The following is a 17,313-nucleotide window of genomic DNA, read 5'->3' as shown; positions in this document are numbered from 1 at the left end:
ATGCCAGCCCCTAAAATTTGGAAAAAAGTTAAGAGGGCTGGAACATGTTTGGGCCTTCAGTAAACAACTTTGCATATGCCTCAGCTCCCTGTAATTTGAACAACTGTGAGCTATGTACATAGACTGTTCAAATCACCAATAATTAGTCAGATACAGTATGCATTGGTTCTTCAGTGACAATCTCTTGAAATCCAAAACAATATTTTTTTTTTTTACTGTTTTCATTGGCCCATAACTGCATGTGGGAATGTAAAAAAAAATATGATCTCTGTTTTCATTTATAGCATAAGGATGACTCTTTCTTGGGATATAAATAATTTTTTCTTTATCTGGCTTCTTTGTTTTTATTTTGGACTCCAACTTTGGGATTATTTCACCACTCACGGATATTGAAAATCCTTTACATGAGGCCATTGTAGCTTGCCTCTGTGTCTTATAATAATGTATTGTTTTTTTTAGTTTTGCACTCAGAATTTTTTGAGACCGAAGTGCGTGGGACATTTGTGAAATGACATGGGATGACCCATAGGGCAAAGAAATAGGTTCAAATTCCTACAGACAATTAGAAGACAAACATCACACAAAAAGTCCATCACTGGAGTAGAACATCTTTGTGTTGAGGCTGTAGTGCTAACCACTGCCCTGGCCTCCACGTTTCATCATGAATTTACAATTAAAGAACAGAGTCTAAGAGAAAAGTCCACATCACCTATCTGTGCCGCGATGGGACGGCGGAAGGGGCTGCGCGTCCTCATCATTAACTCTTTGATTCTCTCCACCTCCTGCTGGTAGCGCCAGCGGTCGTTCATGGCTCCTTCCTTGGCCTCCTTCAGCGCACCTTCCAGCGCCTTAACTCGCTCAGCTGTAGATCGAAGGTGTTTCTCCAGTTTTGGAAGCTCACAGCGAAGATCTGCATTGTCGCGTACCAGCTGCAGAAACACACAACCATGCATTAAGGGTTAAAGGGACCTAATGGTAGAATCTGTCTGTCGAAAACCCTGATTTGAACTTGTTTGTGTTTTTTTCAAATTACAGTTTGAAGGGTAAGCCATCATTGCTGTGACCAACCATGCAAGTCCCGGTGTTGGAATTGAAACAATTATGCAATAAAGAAGAAAGAAAGTAATGAGTATTCTATTGAAATACAGTGCTAGTGCTTTATGTGTTGTGTAAAAATTAAGAAATCATTCACTCTTTAGGATTTAGCATTAATAACAGAATTATTCCAAAGTGTATTTACTATTGTTCTGAAGTATACCTGAGCAGCTTTTAATCCCCCATGTTTGCCCTAAGAAATGTACACTTTAAAAAAAATCCTTTTAACATTTCTTTGTTTCGTTTTCTGCTGCAACCCCTTTTGAAGAATGAAAAACTCTCAGCCCCCCCCCCCGATCGCGACAATATTTTTTAAAAAAAGGGTGAAAAAATAATCTGACAATGTAAAAAAAAATATCTTCTTTAAATCTCATAATTAACAACATAAAATTAGTAATCATATATTTTAGAACAGTAACAATAAACACTTTCTATTTTTCATGCTAATGCCCCCCATCAGCCCCTCGTCCCCCTGTCATGACGTCACGGCCCCCCAGGGGGCGCGCTCCACAGTTTGTAAACATATAAACCTTATTAAATAATGCAGGGGGAAAACGCTGATTTTGAAATACAAAATAGAAAACATGCTTTCTAAAACATAGTGAAGGCCAGCACAGAGAGTCCACATCTTGTACTTCTTATACTTATTTTATTTTACACTTTTTGTCTTTTCTTTTTATTACTATTTTTGTGACTGCTTCACTGAAAGGCAGAAACTCGATGACAATAAAGGGCATTCTATTTTATGTGCAAACTAATCTATACGCTTTGATGTGATCAGTAGATGTGAGGGCGTTACACTGTTATCCTACAGGCAAAGCATTCATCAATTCAGTCTATTCAACCTGAGGCTTGGCAGGGACTCCTTTAAAAAGACAAATAAAGACATGATTCATATAGAAGCTCAATGCAGTTATAAAGAATTCATCATCAGGGTGTGTGTGTGTGTGTGTGTGTGTATGTGTAGATTTATGGGCAGCGTGTCTTATTGTATCAGTGCAGCGACGGCGATGCTCATGGCCCCAGTGCATTGTCTTTGGGAGCCTTTCCACTGTTGATTTATGATCATGGCTTCAGTCTTCCGTTTCCAAAGCCTCAGTGGAGGCAAATGGCATGAAGTCTCGAAGCTTTTCTGCTGCCAAATTGCTGAGACTGACTGGATTACAGATCCATGTGGATGCACTCAGGTTGCTTGAAGTAGATCAGTACAAACTGGAAAGATTAGTGCCTCTTTAGCACAGAGGAAATCAGCATTTCAATGTTCCTCCAGTTGTTCCTGAGCTCTCTGAAGTTCATCAGGACAACAATAATTCAGGTGGAGGAAAATGTTTTTTCTGTCCCTATCATGATAATCATTTGTTTTTATGACTATTGCTGTTTATTACCTGTTTGTGAACTTTAGTAAGCTGCTCCAAGTTGTTTTCAAGAAAGGAAATCTTTTGTTTCTGCGTGATGTATCCTCCAGAACCACCATGCTCCATCTGTGCACTCTGTCAACAAAAACATATTCAGGATTCAGCAATATATTGCAATATTTCACCACGCGATTATCATATCGATCTAAAAAATGTGTTTTTTTTTTAAAAAAAAACACATTAATTGCGCTAACATATGTATAGCACATAAACACCCAGTCACTAGTTGTCAGGGAACCACATAAGATCTTGTTAAACTCCCTCACTCCTCAATGCATTTTAGCTTGGAAGTTGATACTGGGCACTTTTATAGATGTATGTGGTTACTTTAAAAATTAATAATAATTTAAGAACTTAACAGGCTGGGAAGTGTCAGGTGAATGCATTTACAGAACGAACACAAATGCAAACAGGTCACAACACGAATGCAAACCGACCACAACGGAAGTGTTTCCGACGGACCGGTATTACAGTCGGACAGTAGGACGGGTATTATGATATGATAGCCTGATATGAAAAATATAAGAGTATCCTAATCAACTTTCACTTACTTTCATACGCGTTTCGATGTCTTCTTCTCTGTTCTGGTGGGTTAAAAACATCCGCCGTGTCCGTCTGTAATACCGGTCCGTCGGAAACACTTCCGTTGTAGCCATTTTGCATTCGTGTTGTGACCTTTTTGCATTTGTGTTCATTTCTTTAAATGCATTCACCTGACACTTCCCGGCCACCGGGTTTCCGCAACGGAAGTGTTTCCGACGGACCGGTATTACAGACGGACACGTTTCTGGCGGATGTTTTTAACCCACCAGAACAGTTAAGAACAAGAAAAAAGACGTCGAAACGCGTATGAAAGTAAGTGAAAGTTGATTAGGATACTCTTATATTTTTCATATCAGGCTATCATATCATAATACCCGTCCGACTGTCCGACTGTAATACCGTCCGTCGGAAACACTTCCGTTGTGGCCGGTTTGCATTCGTGTTGTGACCTGTTTGCATTTGTGTTCGTTTCAGTAAATGCATTCACCTGACACTTCCCAGCCACCGTAAATATGTAATTATTGATATATAGGGATATCTCGTCGTATCATGACATGTAAATCACATTTTTTTAATTATTGTTATTTTATCCAGTATGGACAGCAAAAGTAAGAAATTAATTGTACGGGGAAACATGTTTCCTTACTGTGCACATGATAATAATACGTTGAATCTTAAATCTTTGAATCTTACTTTTCCTAGTTTGTTTGTTTTCTTTTTTTTACGAGCAGGAATGGGCTTCCATACGATGCACCCTCTTATAGAATAGGGAGATTTATTCTTCACAACACCCCTTTGAAAAAAACAAGTAAATAAGGATGGTTGTGTATGTTGTGTTGCCTTTAATTAAAATATCCGTCTCAAACGCAGGGAGATACCATCAATGTAAGAACAAAAGTGGAGCGTTTGGTAGAAAAAAAAAAAAAAAAAATCAAAGTTACCTTTCTGACTCGAGTGGTGAGGTCTTGAACAAAGAGCTTTCGCAGGTTATGCAGAGAGTAGAGTTCACGTGCCTGCAGCATGTCAGCAGAAAACAAGAGAAGCAGTGACTCAGTGAACTCATTCACAGAGCATCCAACACATTTGTGACTTTCTGAAGCGACGAATAAATTCTGACAGAAATTCATAACTTACAACTGTCTCTTCCAGTCCCTTGAGGTCCTGCTTTGACTGCTCGTGTCGTTCATGGAGAAATCTATGGATGGTAAATGAACTGTCAGGGGGATTGGTAGGAAATCCAAGCTGAGTTTCCCCTTCACACAAATGACTACAACACACTTGTCACAATAATTAATGGAAAAAGAACAAAGGCAGCATAGACCAACTGCCCCATTCGTTCTGCTACCCATCTGGTGTCTGATGCAATAATGCTGCAAAGGTCAATGCCAAAGTGGGCTAATTATCACGCAGCTGGGTCAGTGCATCAATACTCCACAAAAAAAAGGAAATATATGTTAAAAGAAGAAAGATAAAAATCCGGAATGGTTAAAACTCCTTACACTCTCTAAGAAGTGACTGCATTCTTTCCCATATATTAGCCTACTTTAAACAGGGAAATAGAAGTAGTTTCAGATGAGGGAAATTGATAGATAAAGGAAACACAAATGACGGGGAGAAACAAAAGATGTGAATCAAAACAGACACTTTGTCCCCCAGGCCTCCATATGGTGGAGTGATTGAGCATCGGCCAGGATTGTAAAGTAGGGACTCACGTCAGCTTCTCCAGCTGTCGACTCTTGTGATGCTCTCGGCTCCGGAGATGTTCGAAATCAGCGTGCAGGTGCTCCAGCTCCAACCGCTGCTTTTGGTTACAGCTGAACAGGTCAAAACAAGCATATTTTTGGTACATGACCGTGTTGTAAAAAAATGAATTTCATGGTTTTAAATTCTCCAACAGAGGTTCTAATAGATTTTAAACATCTGTATTACAACCAACAAATCTTAGCGAGGTATAAAAGAGACTATTTACCCTTTGAGAGACGATGTTCGAAAAACTTCCTGTCTTAAAACTGAGTCACCATTAATCAGCTTCACGATCAGCACAGTAGCATCTACTTTGTACACAGGTTATAATATATCTGGTCTCTAAAATTAAAATTAAGCAGTAGATTATAGTAAATCATAGTATAAGCCTCGTTGAAGATATTTTGCTTGAAAAGGAGATGTAAAAGGTTGAAACGGAGTGGAGACGAGTGCATTGATTCTGATACCACAGTGGATACAAGAAATCATGGTAAGAATGAAGTAAAAATACTTCTATGCATTTATTTATGGTACTCCACATCCCACAATGCAATGCGCAAAACCTTTATGAAAAAGCCAATTAGAGAGTGTATATTTTTAGAGTAAAAGATGTTGGATTCATTGATCTATGAGGCACACACTGTGATTTGATCTAATAAAAAATATCAGGGGAATAGCAGATTTAAGAGAACAAAAACTCACAAAATCTTTTTGTAGTAAAGATACACTGTTATCTATCGATCTGTTTTCAAACTGCTCATTAAGAAGCAGACCGAGCCTCGCATCTCATTGCTATGCAGCTGCCACATGGGTGGTAACAGACCAACTGAGAAATACAATTTCATCCCTCGAGAACCTCTGCCCACACCTCTCTCCTCGCCTGATGGTCACAGTTTGTAAAGTCCTTCATCAAAACTGAGAGTCTGATGGTAAATCATAAAGAGAGCCTCATTTCACTGAGGTGCAGCTGGGCTGCTAATGTCATCCCAACCTGCACTATTCTCACCTCACCGTGTCATTCACCCGCAGATGAGTTCCTCTAGAATGTACAGCAGGGTTAAAAAAAAAAAGCTCTGCTGTGAACACTAAATTCCCATTTATACCTCAGCCATAACACTGAGGAGGCTAAAATATACTTAGTTTTATTGATAGGCTCCACTAAAACATGTAGCATCTGCAGCTTTTATAGTTTTGTTGGACTTTTACTAAATCTGAATTTCTAATAAAAAGTATTGATTGAAAAAAAAAAGGCTGTTACAGTGTCAGATGAAGGGAACATTTCTTTCAATAAAACACTGACTCTGTTAAGTCATCAATGATCGTCTGCTTCTCATTGATCTCATCACGAAGACGTCCGAGCTGTTTGCTGTGCGCCTCACGATGCGACTCCATCTGCTGCTCCACGGCCCTCTGTGATCCCAGCGACGCAGGAGAGAGGAAGAAGGGGGGGCGGTGAGGCACATATTTAAATATTTAAATGTACATGTTAAATAGGAGACAGATTTGCGAGAGGGAATAGAATGGAAAACCTAATTACTAAATGCAAAGGAGGAAGTGATTTTAGAATAAATTATGGCACACGAGGACATTCATGGCCACAAGGGAACTGAAACTGCAATTAGACTCAGCCAATGAAGCACACAGTATTCATACTACCATTAAAATCTGTGTACCCTTCGTTCTTTAGTTATTCTGTTTAAAAACCAAATCAAAATAACTAATAAACAGTGTGGTTATTTTGTTTTACTGACCAAAACATAAATACAGAAACCAGAAAAGCAGCGTTTTTCTGTTTAACAATTAAAATAATGGAAAAGTCTTGTTCTGTTTGTAAGATATTTGGCTATTTATGGAAAAATTAGAGCGAGAGCTTAGGCACGTCACATTCTGTCACAGCGTGTAACGGTCCAAATAGTATCCAAATAAACTGGTGACTGACTATCGACTGTGAGGCTGGTGTGAGGAACAACAAATGTTAGAACTTCTACCATTTGGCACTTTTGCAAGAACAATTACAGCTTTTTTGAGGACTCTAAAAATATTCATTTTGCAAGTTATAATACAGCTAGTCTGCCCCCATCTGTGGGTCCCCTCTGTGTGGTAAGCTTAAAACATGAAGCTCTTGTCCACAGTTTCCCTTGAATATCCAAATATCACACAAACAGAGCAAGATTTCATTTTAAAAAAGAAAAATGCTGCTTGTCTGGTTTTTGATTTTTCCGTAATTCAAAATAACCACAATGTTTCTTTGTTATTTTGATTTGGTTTTAAAATGGAATAACCAAAGAACGAACAGTACACGGATTCAGTAAACATCAGGCCTAAACAAAGTGAAGTGCTTTTTTATCTGATCAGTATTCCATCCATCCATTATCTGACCCACTTGCTCCTTTTTCCTTGGTCGTGGGGGTCTGCTGGTGCCTTCTTCAAGCTCTCATTGGGCGTTAGGCGGGGGTACACCCTGGACATGGTGCCAGTTGATTGCAGGGCAACACACATACAGTCCCCTCACACACATTCACTGCTATAGCCACTTCAGAGACCAGAAGAAACCCACGCAGCCACTGTACGCCCATAGTTTTCCATGTAAAACAATTTGTGCAATATTTAATTCGTATGAAATGACTAAATAAGAATATAGAACTTGTTCATTTTTTAGATCTCATGGATTTCATTTCATATTATCTATTTTTGATGATAATGAATGAAACATAAAGGATCATAGCCTTGGAGGCAATCACTGCAGAGCAGCTAGAGGTATGGCCGAGTACTGCGGATGCAGGTGATTAAAGGTCAAACCACTAAACTTAACTCCACGTAGTCGTCATGGTTACCTTCACATCGCAGATGTCCTGCTCGACTGTGTTTTCCTCTCCTCTGAGTGCTTGTGACACGCTCTCTGAAAGATAAAAAACACACCCACTGTGACTGTGAGCACCCAGTGTGTCTGACTGCTGCTTTGTTATCATATCTGATATTGACTCCCTGCAGGGGTTTGATGATGAAATGATCAAGATAATTGTCAGAAATACCTGCAGCACTTTAGATTCATCTACTGTTGAGGATTTCATAACACACTGTCTCTAGTGCTGCATGAGACCAAAGTACTTACCCTTACTCTTTGCTAAACCCACAACTATTTTATGTGACTCTTTGGGCTGAATGGTAACATAACTCACATTGCCTTTGGCTTGATTTGGAAATTGTGTTCTGAGACTACATGCCTACAGTAGAACCTTGCACAGTTCTGCGTCATTACTCTATTGGCAGCTGGGTGTAATATATTTTAAAACAAAACAAAATGTTTTATGGATTAAAATGGGTAACCAATAAAACTCTATTTATATGCAAAGACAGCGTTTCTAGGAAGAGATGCTGCTCACCCTGGGGTTTGTAAGATCCAAGAGTGCATTGGTTTGCAACTTCTGCAACTCTAGCACGTCGTTCTCATTAGATCAAGTATAGAAGATAAATGGATGCCTCTAAATGTACTTTCTTCAACAATGTGCCACAGATTCTGATCCTGAGTAAGGAATCATAGTTTCAAAAAAAGTATGTTGTGAACCCTTGGGAATTATCTATATTTCTGGGTGGTTTGGTCGTTAACTGAGATCTGATTTTCATCTAAGTCACAGCTATAGACATAGAGAGTCTTGTTAAACTAAAATCCTTAAACAATTAAATGTTTTTATCGACAATTCTCAGGAGGAGTTTTGCACCATTAACTCTAGCGTGGTGGACATATTCTGTATACAGCCCTGGTCATCCCACTCAAAATGACTCAACTTTTAAAATAAAACAGCTTACAGTAATTTAATTTTCAACAACAAATCTATTTTTTCTCTGCAGAAACATGTAATTCACCACAAATTGTGAGTGAATGCGTGAGTTTTTCATCTTTACATTGCAGAAAGACTGCGTTTACTCAGGGGATACTACCTTTTGAAATGTAATGCTGGTAAGCAATTTCTCTATAGTATTTATAGCTTAAGAAATGAGCAGATTTTTCCAGTAAACAGTAAAAGAAAATGTACTTAACAAAAATATAAATATATGAACCAAATATACTGTAGGAACAAAATTTTTATAGAAGAAAACAATTATTCATTCAATTGATCTTAGACAGAAATTAAACATTCTCAAATTTCTAAGCTGTAATCTTGATTCTGACAGCGATTTCAATTAAATTTGACTTTTGGGTCATTTTTGACCCAAGAACCATTAAAGCAACTTTCTTAAAAATCTTGTATTAAAAAGTAAAAACAGGAAATGTTTCACTTTTTCAAATTGTGTGGTCAAACTAGGAGAAGTCATTGAATTACAAGCAGAAAACAATATCATTCAAGGGATTTTACGAGGCGGTTAAACACAGAACTGAGTCATTTTGACCCAAGGATCACACAAGGGATGATTTTTGCTAAATTGTTTCCACCATTTCTGGTTGGAATCACTCTCTTTAAGGTCCTGCCACAGCATCTCATTCGGTTTGAGTTATTGACTCAGACTGGGGCACTCCTGAAGGCATATAATATTCTGTTGTTGATTTATCTGTGCTTTGGGTCAAGTTTGGTTTGTCCACAGAATATTTTGCCAGCCGTGGAACGTCCCAATCCTCTTTTGCAAACCTCACAAATGCAGCAATGTGTTTTTTGGACAGCAGTTGCTTTCTCCTGGGTGTCCTCCAACTGAAATTATACTTATCATGGATTCGTCAACAGAGATATTGGCATGGGCCAGAATACTGCAAGTCTTCCACTGACACTCTCAGACTCTCCTTCACCTCATTTAGCATTCTGCACTGCGCTCTCACAGTCATCTTTATTCTTTGGGAAAAAGCAAATGTACTGAGCTGCTCATTCATTGGCAATCTGTCTTACCGTAAACTGATGGACATCAAGACCATTAGAGATACTTTAGTAACCCTTTGCAGATTCATGCCAGTCAATTATTCATATTTGTAGGATCTTCTGAGAGCTCTTTTGTGTGAGGCATAGTTCACATCAGGCAATGCTTTCTGAGAATAGCAAACTCAAACTGGTGTGTGTCCTTTTTTAAGGCAGTTCCACAACCATTTCACGCAGAACTGCAGGTAATTAGTAGGGCTTTGCAGACTTTTTCCAGCAAATGTATTCATCCTTGAAGCAGAAGTCCTGGCTGTTCTCAAAAGCTTAATGCAGATATATTTCCAGCCACTGAGGAGTGTTTTTAAAAACCGTGGTTTTCAGTGGAACATCGATCATTGGTTTGGTATTGTCCTTTGAGTCATGCGTGACTGTATTTAGGTCTGTTTTCCCATCTTAGTCAGGCCTGAATTAAGCAAACACTGAGTAGAAAATATTTGTTATATCTGTGGGTTAGTTTAAACCACTTCCTCCATGGTTTTAATTGTACTGTGAAAGAGCTTTCTTTCAAAATGTAACATAGTGTTTTCAGGAAATCTGGATAATTTGATGGATGATCTTTAACATTTCTGTTTTTTTTCATTTTAATTCAACACATTGTACTGAGCTGCCGGAATGGTGAAATGAAATCTCTTTTACCCGTAAATAAATAAATAAATAAATAAAGTTTCTTCTTTTTTTGTTTTTTTTCACTGCTCTTTGTGGCTGAAGATGCACATCTTGCCTGTTTCTTAGTTTCATGATAATTGTTATTTTTTTGAGGACTAAACAAAAATTTTATTAAATAGCTGTATAGGGAAATGTTGCATACTTATTAGCTTGGGATGCAATGAGATTTTGTTTATTAATATCCTTTTAAACTATCAAATAAAATTTACTGAACATTGTTAATCACTTAAACATTCCAAGCAAAATATCAACCATCCTTGTCCTTAACTTTTTATTTAGAGGTAATCTCAGTTTTTTGGAGTTCCACTTCCTGTGAGTTTGCAACGCTGCAAGTTTGTAGCATCACTGTAGAAATATGCTACTGTTAATTGTCCTTTGAAAGAGCCTTACTTTGAGCCTGGAGTTTCACCAACTCTTCAGTCAGAGAGTCATAACTGTCCTCCAGCAGTCTCTTCTTCCTCTCTATGTTCTGCATGTACTCTGTGAGCGAGCGGATCTTTGCCTCATGCTGAAGGGCAGAAGAAACACATGAAAACTGTTAGCAAAACATTAAATATTCATTTACACTTTTATTGTTACATGGACAAGATCCTCTGGAAGGTTTATTACCTCAAGGAAATGTAGTTTAAAATATGCAAATATATTTGGTGCATCGTTTCTGCTACAACAGATCTGTTTTTCCACAAATAGCAGATTGCAGTTCTGAGCACATCATTTTCATCAAGCAAATAACTACACTCACATCTCTTCTGTTCCTCGTGAAGGCGGTTGCATTTTTCTTCTCTCGCTCTCCTCCCTATCTGACCTTCCTGCCAGCTGCCTAATTGTTTTGTCTGCTGTCTGTGCTATTAGGAGACTCTCTCCGTATTCATCCAAAACTGAAACTATGGCATTGGTCAGCTGGTCATTAAGTGCTATTTATCAAAATTTTCAATGAAAAGACCAGGGCGAGGTGAGCCTGCGTGCCCTGATGGAACGTTTCCAGCCGGATACACGATGAATTCCTGGGACCGGTGGAAGGTCGTGTGCTTGGCTTTACCCTCCTTTGAGGACGTCAAGGATATCTACATGATTGGAATCAGGGTAGCAGGGATGCTGCTAATTAGAACTGGCGGCTATCTCATCTATCGTAAAGCCTGTATTACGTTAGCAGCTGTTTTGGGAAGGCTGCCACTCATCACTGAAGGTTTGGGCAGGGCACTGAACTCTCAGACTATCATGAATCGATCTTGAAAAAAATGGAGAGGATGTCACCGCCAATTGTTTGATCCCACAATATTGGTTTACTGTGACCAAGACTGCAAGGCTACTAGAAAGAATGCTAGCCTGTAACGAAAACAATTCATTATCACCAATTGGCCTCCCCCAACACGCCAGCTCAAGGATGTGTCTAATCTCACTAGATCTGACTCTCTGTCCTCACCCTGCCCCCTTCCTATCCCCAACTGCCAGCTGAACTCTCGGCTCTGAACCATAACATCTGACTATATCAGAGGAGAGCAACGCTTATTGAGTCAACGCCTTCTCAGCTTTGGTTTTCGCCGGCCCTCTACCCGCCCTCCCCATCCCTCCAGCTCATGGAAGTGTGAAGCAGCGCCCACACTGCGCCCCCCAGCGTCTGGATATCCTCTCATCAACGTCACCCATCCCCCATTCCCTTCCCCCCGCCCCCGGACCCATGACCAACCCCCACCTGCGCACGTGCTATGTTTCGTTTCGTGACTGTGTTATCTTTACTGTGATTTTTGTTGCTGAGAGGTTTTTCCCGGGTTCTGTACTTTGTTTTTCTTCAGGGAATTTAGTTCATAATCTGCTTTTTTTAACCCCTCACCTCCCCTCATGTTGTTTTTCCCATTCATCATCTAAATACAGGATGCCTCCAATGCCCTTGGCAACCCATAGTTCTCCCGTTCTTGTCTCCCATGTTATTTGTGACTGTTCTTCCACGTTCTCTTTAGATGGGATGACACTGAAATTTTCTGTAAAACACTTTATGGTTTTTACTTGTGAAAAGCGCTCTATAAATAAAGATTACTTACTGACTTACTTACAATCATGGGTGTCAAACTTATTTTAGTTCAAGGGCCAAATACAAAGCAGTTCGATCATAAGTGGGCTGCAGGTTTTAGGTGGGAAAATGAGTAATTTCAACATTATTGTGCCCTAGTTTGCACTTCTACGTATACTAAATTTGTAAAAAAAAAATCAACAATATCCAAGCAGTATGTGACAGATATCAGTCCCAACAGGATCTTCACCTAAAATGTTCTAGATTTTGTGACCAATTTCTATTAAATCTAGGGAAATATTATGTAATGATTTGAGGAAAATGTAAGGATTTTGTAAGAATTTTGAGTATTTCAACAGTTTAACATTAAAAATGATGGAAATCATGCAATATAAGACCAGGGAAACCTTGAGCGCCTGCAAATATTGCCGAGTTTCATTTACACAATGATTCATTTTCACTTTCTCCAGCGGGCCGAATCGGATGCTCTGACGGGCCAGATTTAGCCCTCGAGCCTTGTGTTTGATACATGTGCATTAGAAGGATAAAGTGACCTGTTTTTACCAGAATTCATATTTTGGACAGTTTCAGGATCCTGATTTGTTCTGAGAATGAGATATATAATTTACAAATAGCTAGCTCCCCTCACACCTTGCTCACCTGTTATTTATAACCCTGGTTAGATTTCTAACACGGACTTAAGGAGAACATGCAAACTTCACATTTATTGCTGTAGGACAATGCTAAGCTCAAACTCACTGTTTCAGCATCATTTCATACACAAGATGGTACGTTTGTGTAGTTCTACAATAGCGTCTGAGTAAATACTGTACTTAATTATCTTTCTCACCTGTGAGATAAGGAGGTGACACGAGGACAGCTCGCGGCCCGTCGCCTCCATTTTACGATGACACTCCACTTGAAGGCTGTCCAGGTGGCGACATCGCTTCACCATAGACTTCACCTCAGACTTTATTTTGCTGATGTACAGGCGAGCCACGCTGAACTCCTCCTCAATTGCACCCGTGACCTCAGAGGGCTGGAGATAAATAATTAAGAGATAAGAAGTACAGGTGAACAAGTTGATTGAGATGTACATCAAAATAACTACGTTCAATACAGTGACGGAGTGGAGCAGCTCAGAAACAGCCCCTGGCTTTTTATAGGCAGCTTGTTTTGGCAGCAGCATACGCTCAGATATTATATAATGAACAATAAAACAACTGAAATATACACATTAAACTAAGCTTTACAAATGGCATCTGATATGTCTGGAAAGTTTACTTTGGGAGTTAAGATTACAAATGCCTTAAGCTAAATCAATGCCCTGTTTTGGTTTTGTTAGGGATAAACATTTAAATAAATTGCAAATGATAACTTAGAACAAAGCCACATCAATTTTCTTGAAAAGCATGCATCAGTATGCCCAGCTGTGTAGGCAAGTAATGCAGAAACACTTGTTTATTATACCCATTTTGAGACTAAATTACATAATTTTGCCCTTTATACAGTTTTATTCAACACTGAGTGCATTAGGTTTTGTCTCATAGTTCCTTATTTAGGAGAGTTTTGTGTACATTTAGGATGTCTTTTACACTAAACCCATCCAGCAGTCATCCCACCTTTAACTGCACAGAAGCTTTATAGGAAATGTGTCCTTCCTGTTTGTATGTAAAATTGAGAGAAAACTTTTGACATGTCGTCACATACAAACTTCCTGTTTTAACACACATCTTCTGCCAACATCTGAGTCGGTCTATACTCACCAGCTCGATGTCTCTGTTCCCCACGATGGTGCTGAAGTCACTCAGGTCCTTCATGAGCCTGTTAAGAACCTCAGCGATACGCTTTTTTTGGTGGCTGCTAACTTCCTGGATATGGGACAGCTCAGCCTCCAACACCATGAGGTGACCCTGATGCAAAAGAACGGAGGGAGTAGAGCAAATGAAGTTCAGAACAAATGAGGGAAAATAGATTGTGATTGAAGGAATCGTGTGAAATTAGCTTTTAGGTTCTCTAGCGTATGAGAAGGATTTTCCCTTTCTTTCTCTCAATCCTATAACCGCAAAATCCAAGAAGCCAAAGATAATAAATAACAAATCAATAGCCCACCTTATGCCACTTGCTATGGGTGAAAGCATCTAAAGAATGAGTGATGGTGATCATTTTAACCTTACCCCACTTTGTACAGAGGACACTTTGTGTGAACAACAAAGAGTTTAATCAAAACTACAGAAAAAAGGCCAAATGTTTCAAAAGTCTCTCAGACGATTGATCCAGCAGATGTTTCGTTTAGATTAAAGTGAGCAAGAAAATAAAAGAAAGTCAAATGACTGCAGGATAGTGGTGTGGCATATAACGGAACGCAAACATTGTGAAAGTGGTAAACAGAGTAGGTAAATGACACGTCAGACTCTGTTTTTCAACTTGCTTTCTGTAGCCTCTGCTTTCTTCTCCCTTTAGTTTACTAAAAGTTCCAAGTAGATGGACCATGACGTTTAAATGGAATAATTTGTTTTTCTCTCCTCCTTTTCTTAAATGTTACTAATATTCTGTAATTAAGTTATCGGTAATACTATACTTGAAGTTTTATACATAAAGGCTGACATTATGCTGTCATTATTGTGACATTAAACCTGTCATTAGCATGAATAAGGTGTGATGAAGGCTGTCATTAAGTGTTGTTCGTTACCCTAACTCTAATGGCGCGTTCACACCAAACGCGTCGAAAGCAGCAAAAGCGGCAGGTGTCCATTCACAATATATGGTGGACGCGCTTCTAGGGAGCGTCGGAGGTCCCGCTGTGCTTCCCGCAGCGGAGACAGATGGACAGACACTCTGGAATAGAGCACCTGTAGTTGGTGTCCTGGTAGGAGATGCGAGCCCCAATGTGGGTCAGCAGGTTGTCAAACTTGGCATGGGAAAGATGGAAGTAGCGCTGAAATTGACTCTTGTCCAAGCGCAACTCTGGTGAATCCAGAAACAGCGCCGATGTGCAAATAAAGCCAAGCCACTCTCTCGATAATGTAGAGCCGGGGGTTTTTCAAAATGGCGGCGTGAAGTAAAGTCGGGCTTGGGAGTACCAGTGCAGAATTTTACGATTTGTATCTTAAAACCCACTTATTAGCAGCAAGACTGTAATTCTTGCATTGCCTAAACTTACAATGAGCATCAATAGCTACTTTTTAAAGCAGTCTGACGGCAGGCTACGCAATAAAAGCCCTGTGTCTGACGCAGCTGGAGCTTCCAACAGTGAGGCTAATGAAGAGGCTAACATTCCTGGTAGCGACACAGAGGCTATGACTTTCAGGAGGTGATTCGCGCCGTAACAGCAAACCTGACTAAAGTTTTTGAAGACAAGTTTGAGCCAATCTCCCAGCTCCTGCAGTCTCAGCGGGAACAGCTGCAGAGTCACGAGACGCGGATCTCGGCCATAGAGGATAATGTAGAGCCGATGAACGGGGTCGGAGGCGGCGTTTTCAGCAAGGAACTCCAAACTTTATTCTCCATTCAACAACACTTCTCTATAGCCCTCTAACATCACAGTGCACACACTGAGTCACACCAAAATACATCCGACCGCAAACACAGCCTTCTCAACACAATAATGTTCCCTACCACTTCACAGTCACTGGGTGAATTATGAATGTAACTGACTGCCACAATATCATCCACTGTATGAACACCATAGGTAACAGAGAAGCCCCTCCCCTTGACGCTCGTCCTGAGCATCTTCGACGCTGATGACAAGCATCTGTATTAAATGACCACAAGTGTCCAACTACATGCATGTGGCACAATTTTGACGCCCAAAACACACCCAGTGTGAACGTACCATCACCCTAACTCTTAGTTACCCTAACCCTAACCCTACCTAAGCCTAACTAACCTTAACCTTAACCTTAACCCTAACCCTAACCTAACAAACCTTAACCCTAACCCTTAACCCTACCTAACCCCACCAGATCCCTCCACCAAACCCAAAAAATGCCAACATAGCTCCAAAGGTGTCATAATTTAGCAAACGACAGTTAATGACAGTCTTGTATAAAACTTCAAGTAAACTGTTAGTGAATTATCTAATGTAGCTCATTAAAACCCAAAGCTTTAAACATATTTTAGACAGCTAATTCATTACCTATTGATACTACTCACCATTAGTTATAGGTAAATGTTTTTATAATTATAATCATAGAATAATCAGGTTTAGTATAGAGTGAAGGCTCATCGATAATATATAATCGTCTCACCATATATCTACAGTGCCTGCACTTGCTATAGTTGTCCCACGTCTGTCCAAACACCAATTTCCAACTTCCTACGTTATTGTTTCCCTATTTTGGGCTATGGGCAGTTCCTCCCTCTACCCACAATGCTGTGCGCTCTACATCAAATTTGGTTAACTTCCTATGTTTGTTTTGAAGCCAGAAAAATGTGTGTTCAAACTGGAAATGAATTGCTCTAGTTTGTTAGCATCCGAACAAGCTGGACTGTCCAGGATAATGAACCCTGGCTTAGAAACAATGAGCTAAACAGGGACTGTGTGAGAATTCTCCCTTAAGCGAAGAGTAAGATTAATGTCTCTATTATCATAATCTGTGACTTGACGGCAAATGTCCATAAATCATTTTTTAAATATAAAAAATAACACACAAAAAAAGGCCAAGATAATGAGACTATTAAAGAGACGTTGACAAACGTGGTAATTTTTGATAACGTTAATGATTATAAAGTCTTTAAGTGGATGGAAGGGTGGGTGTTGATAATAGGTGTAGAGATGTGAAAGATAAGTGTGGTCCCAATCAGAAGAAGAGAGGAATTCCCATCAATAAGGCAGGTAATTGTAGTGAAGACATGGATAAATGTTCTAGGTGAGGGCTGCCTCCTTTCTACTGTAGCCATGAGAAATGGAAAGATGCTGTACCTAAAAAAAAAGTGA

General features: G+C 39.6%; 1 protein-coding gene across 3 annotated transcripts in view; it reads right to left on the bottom strand.

Moving 5' to 3' along the window:
• kif5ab (kinesin family member 5A, b) overlaps positions 1–17,313 on the bottom strand; it is a 110,768-nt gene that overhangs the window by 36,716 nt on the left and 56,739 nt on the right. For all 3 annotated transcript variants that reach the window (XR_003674090.1, XM_028446917.1, XM_028446918.1), the window contains exons 15-24: positions 14,141–14,287; positions 13,225–13,413; positions 10,757–10,874; positions 7,631–7,695; positions 6,097–6,206; positions 4,766–4,867; positions 4,188–4,248; positions 3,995–4,066; positions 2,481–2,585; positions 710–929 (exon numbers count right to left, since the gene is read on the bottom strand). Coding sequence is in view for 2 of the 3 variants with exons in the window: in XM_028446917.1 (XP_028302718.1) it covers positions 710–929; positions 2,481–2,585; positions 3,995–4,066; positions 4,188–4,248; positions 4,766–4,867; positions 6,097–6,206; positions 7,631–7,695; positions 10,757–10,874; positions 13,225–13,413; positions 14,141–14,287 (1,189 nt within the window). In the remaining variant the exon portion in view is untranslated. The remainder of the gene's footprint in view (positions 1–709; positions 930–2,480; positions 2,586–3,994; positions 4,067–4,187; positions 4,249–4,765; positions 4,868–6,096; positions 6,207–7,630; positions 7,696–10,756; positions 10,875–13,224; positions 13,414–14,140; positions 14,288–17,313) is intronic.

This window comes from Gouania willdenowi, chromosome 5, assembly GCF_900634775.1.
Source record: "Gouania willdenowi chromosome 5, fGouWil2.1, whole genome shotgun sequence".
In the NCBI taxonomy this organism is placed as follows: Eukaryota; Metazoa; Chordata; class Actinopteri; order Blenniiformes; family Gobiesocidae; genus Gouania; species Gouania willdenowi.
Note: the sequence above shows the minus strand (reverse complement) of the source record. Positions and strands in the feature narration are given on the sequence as shown.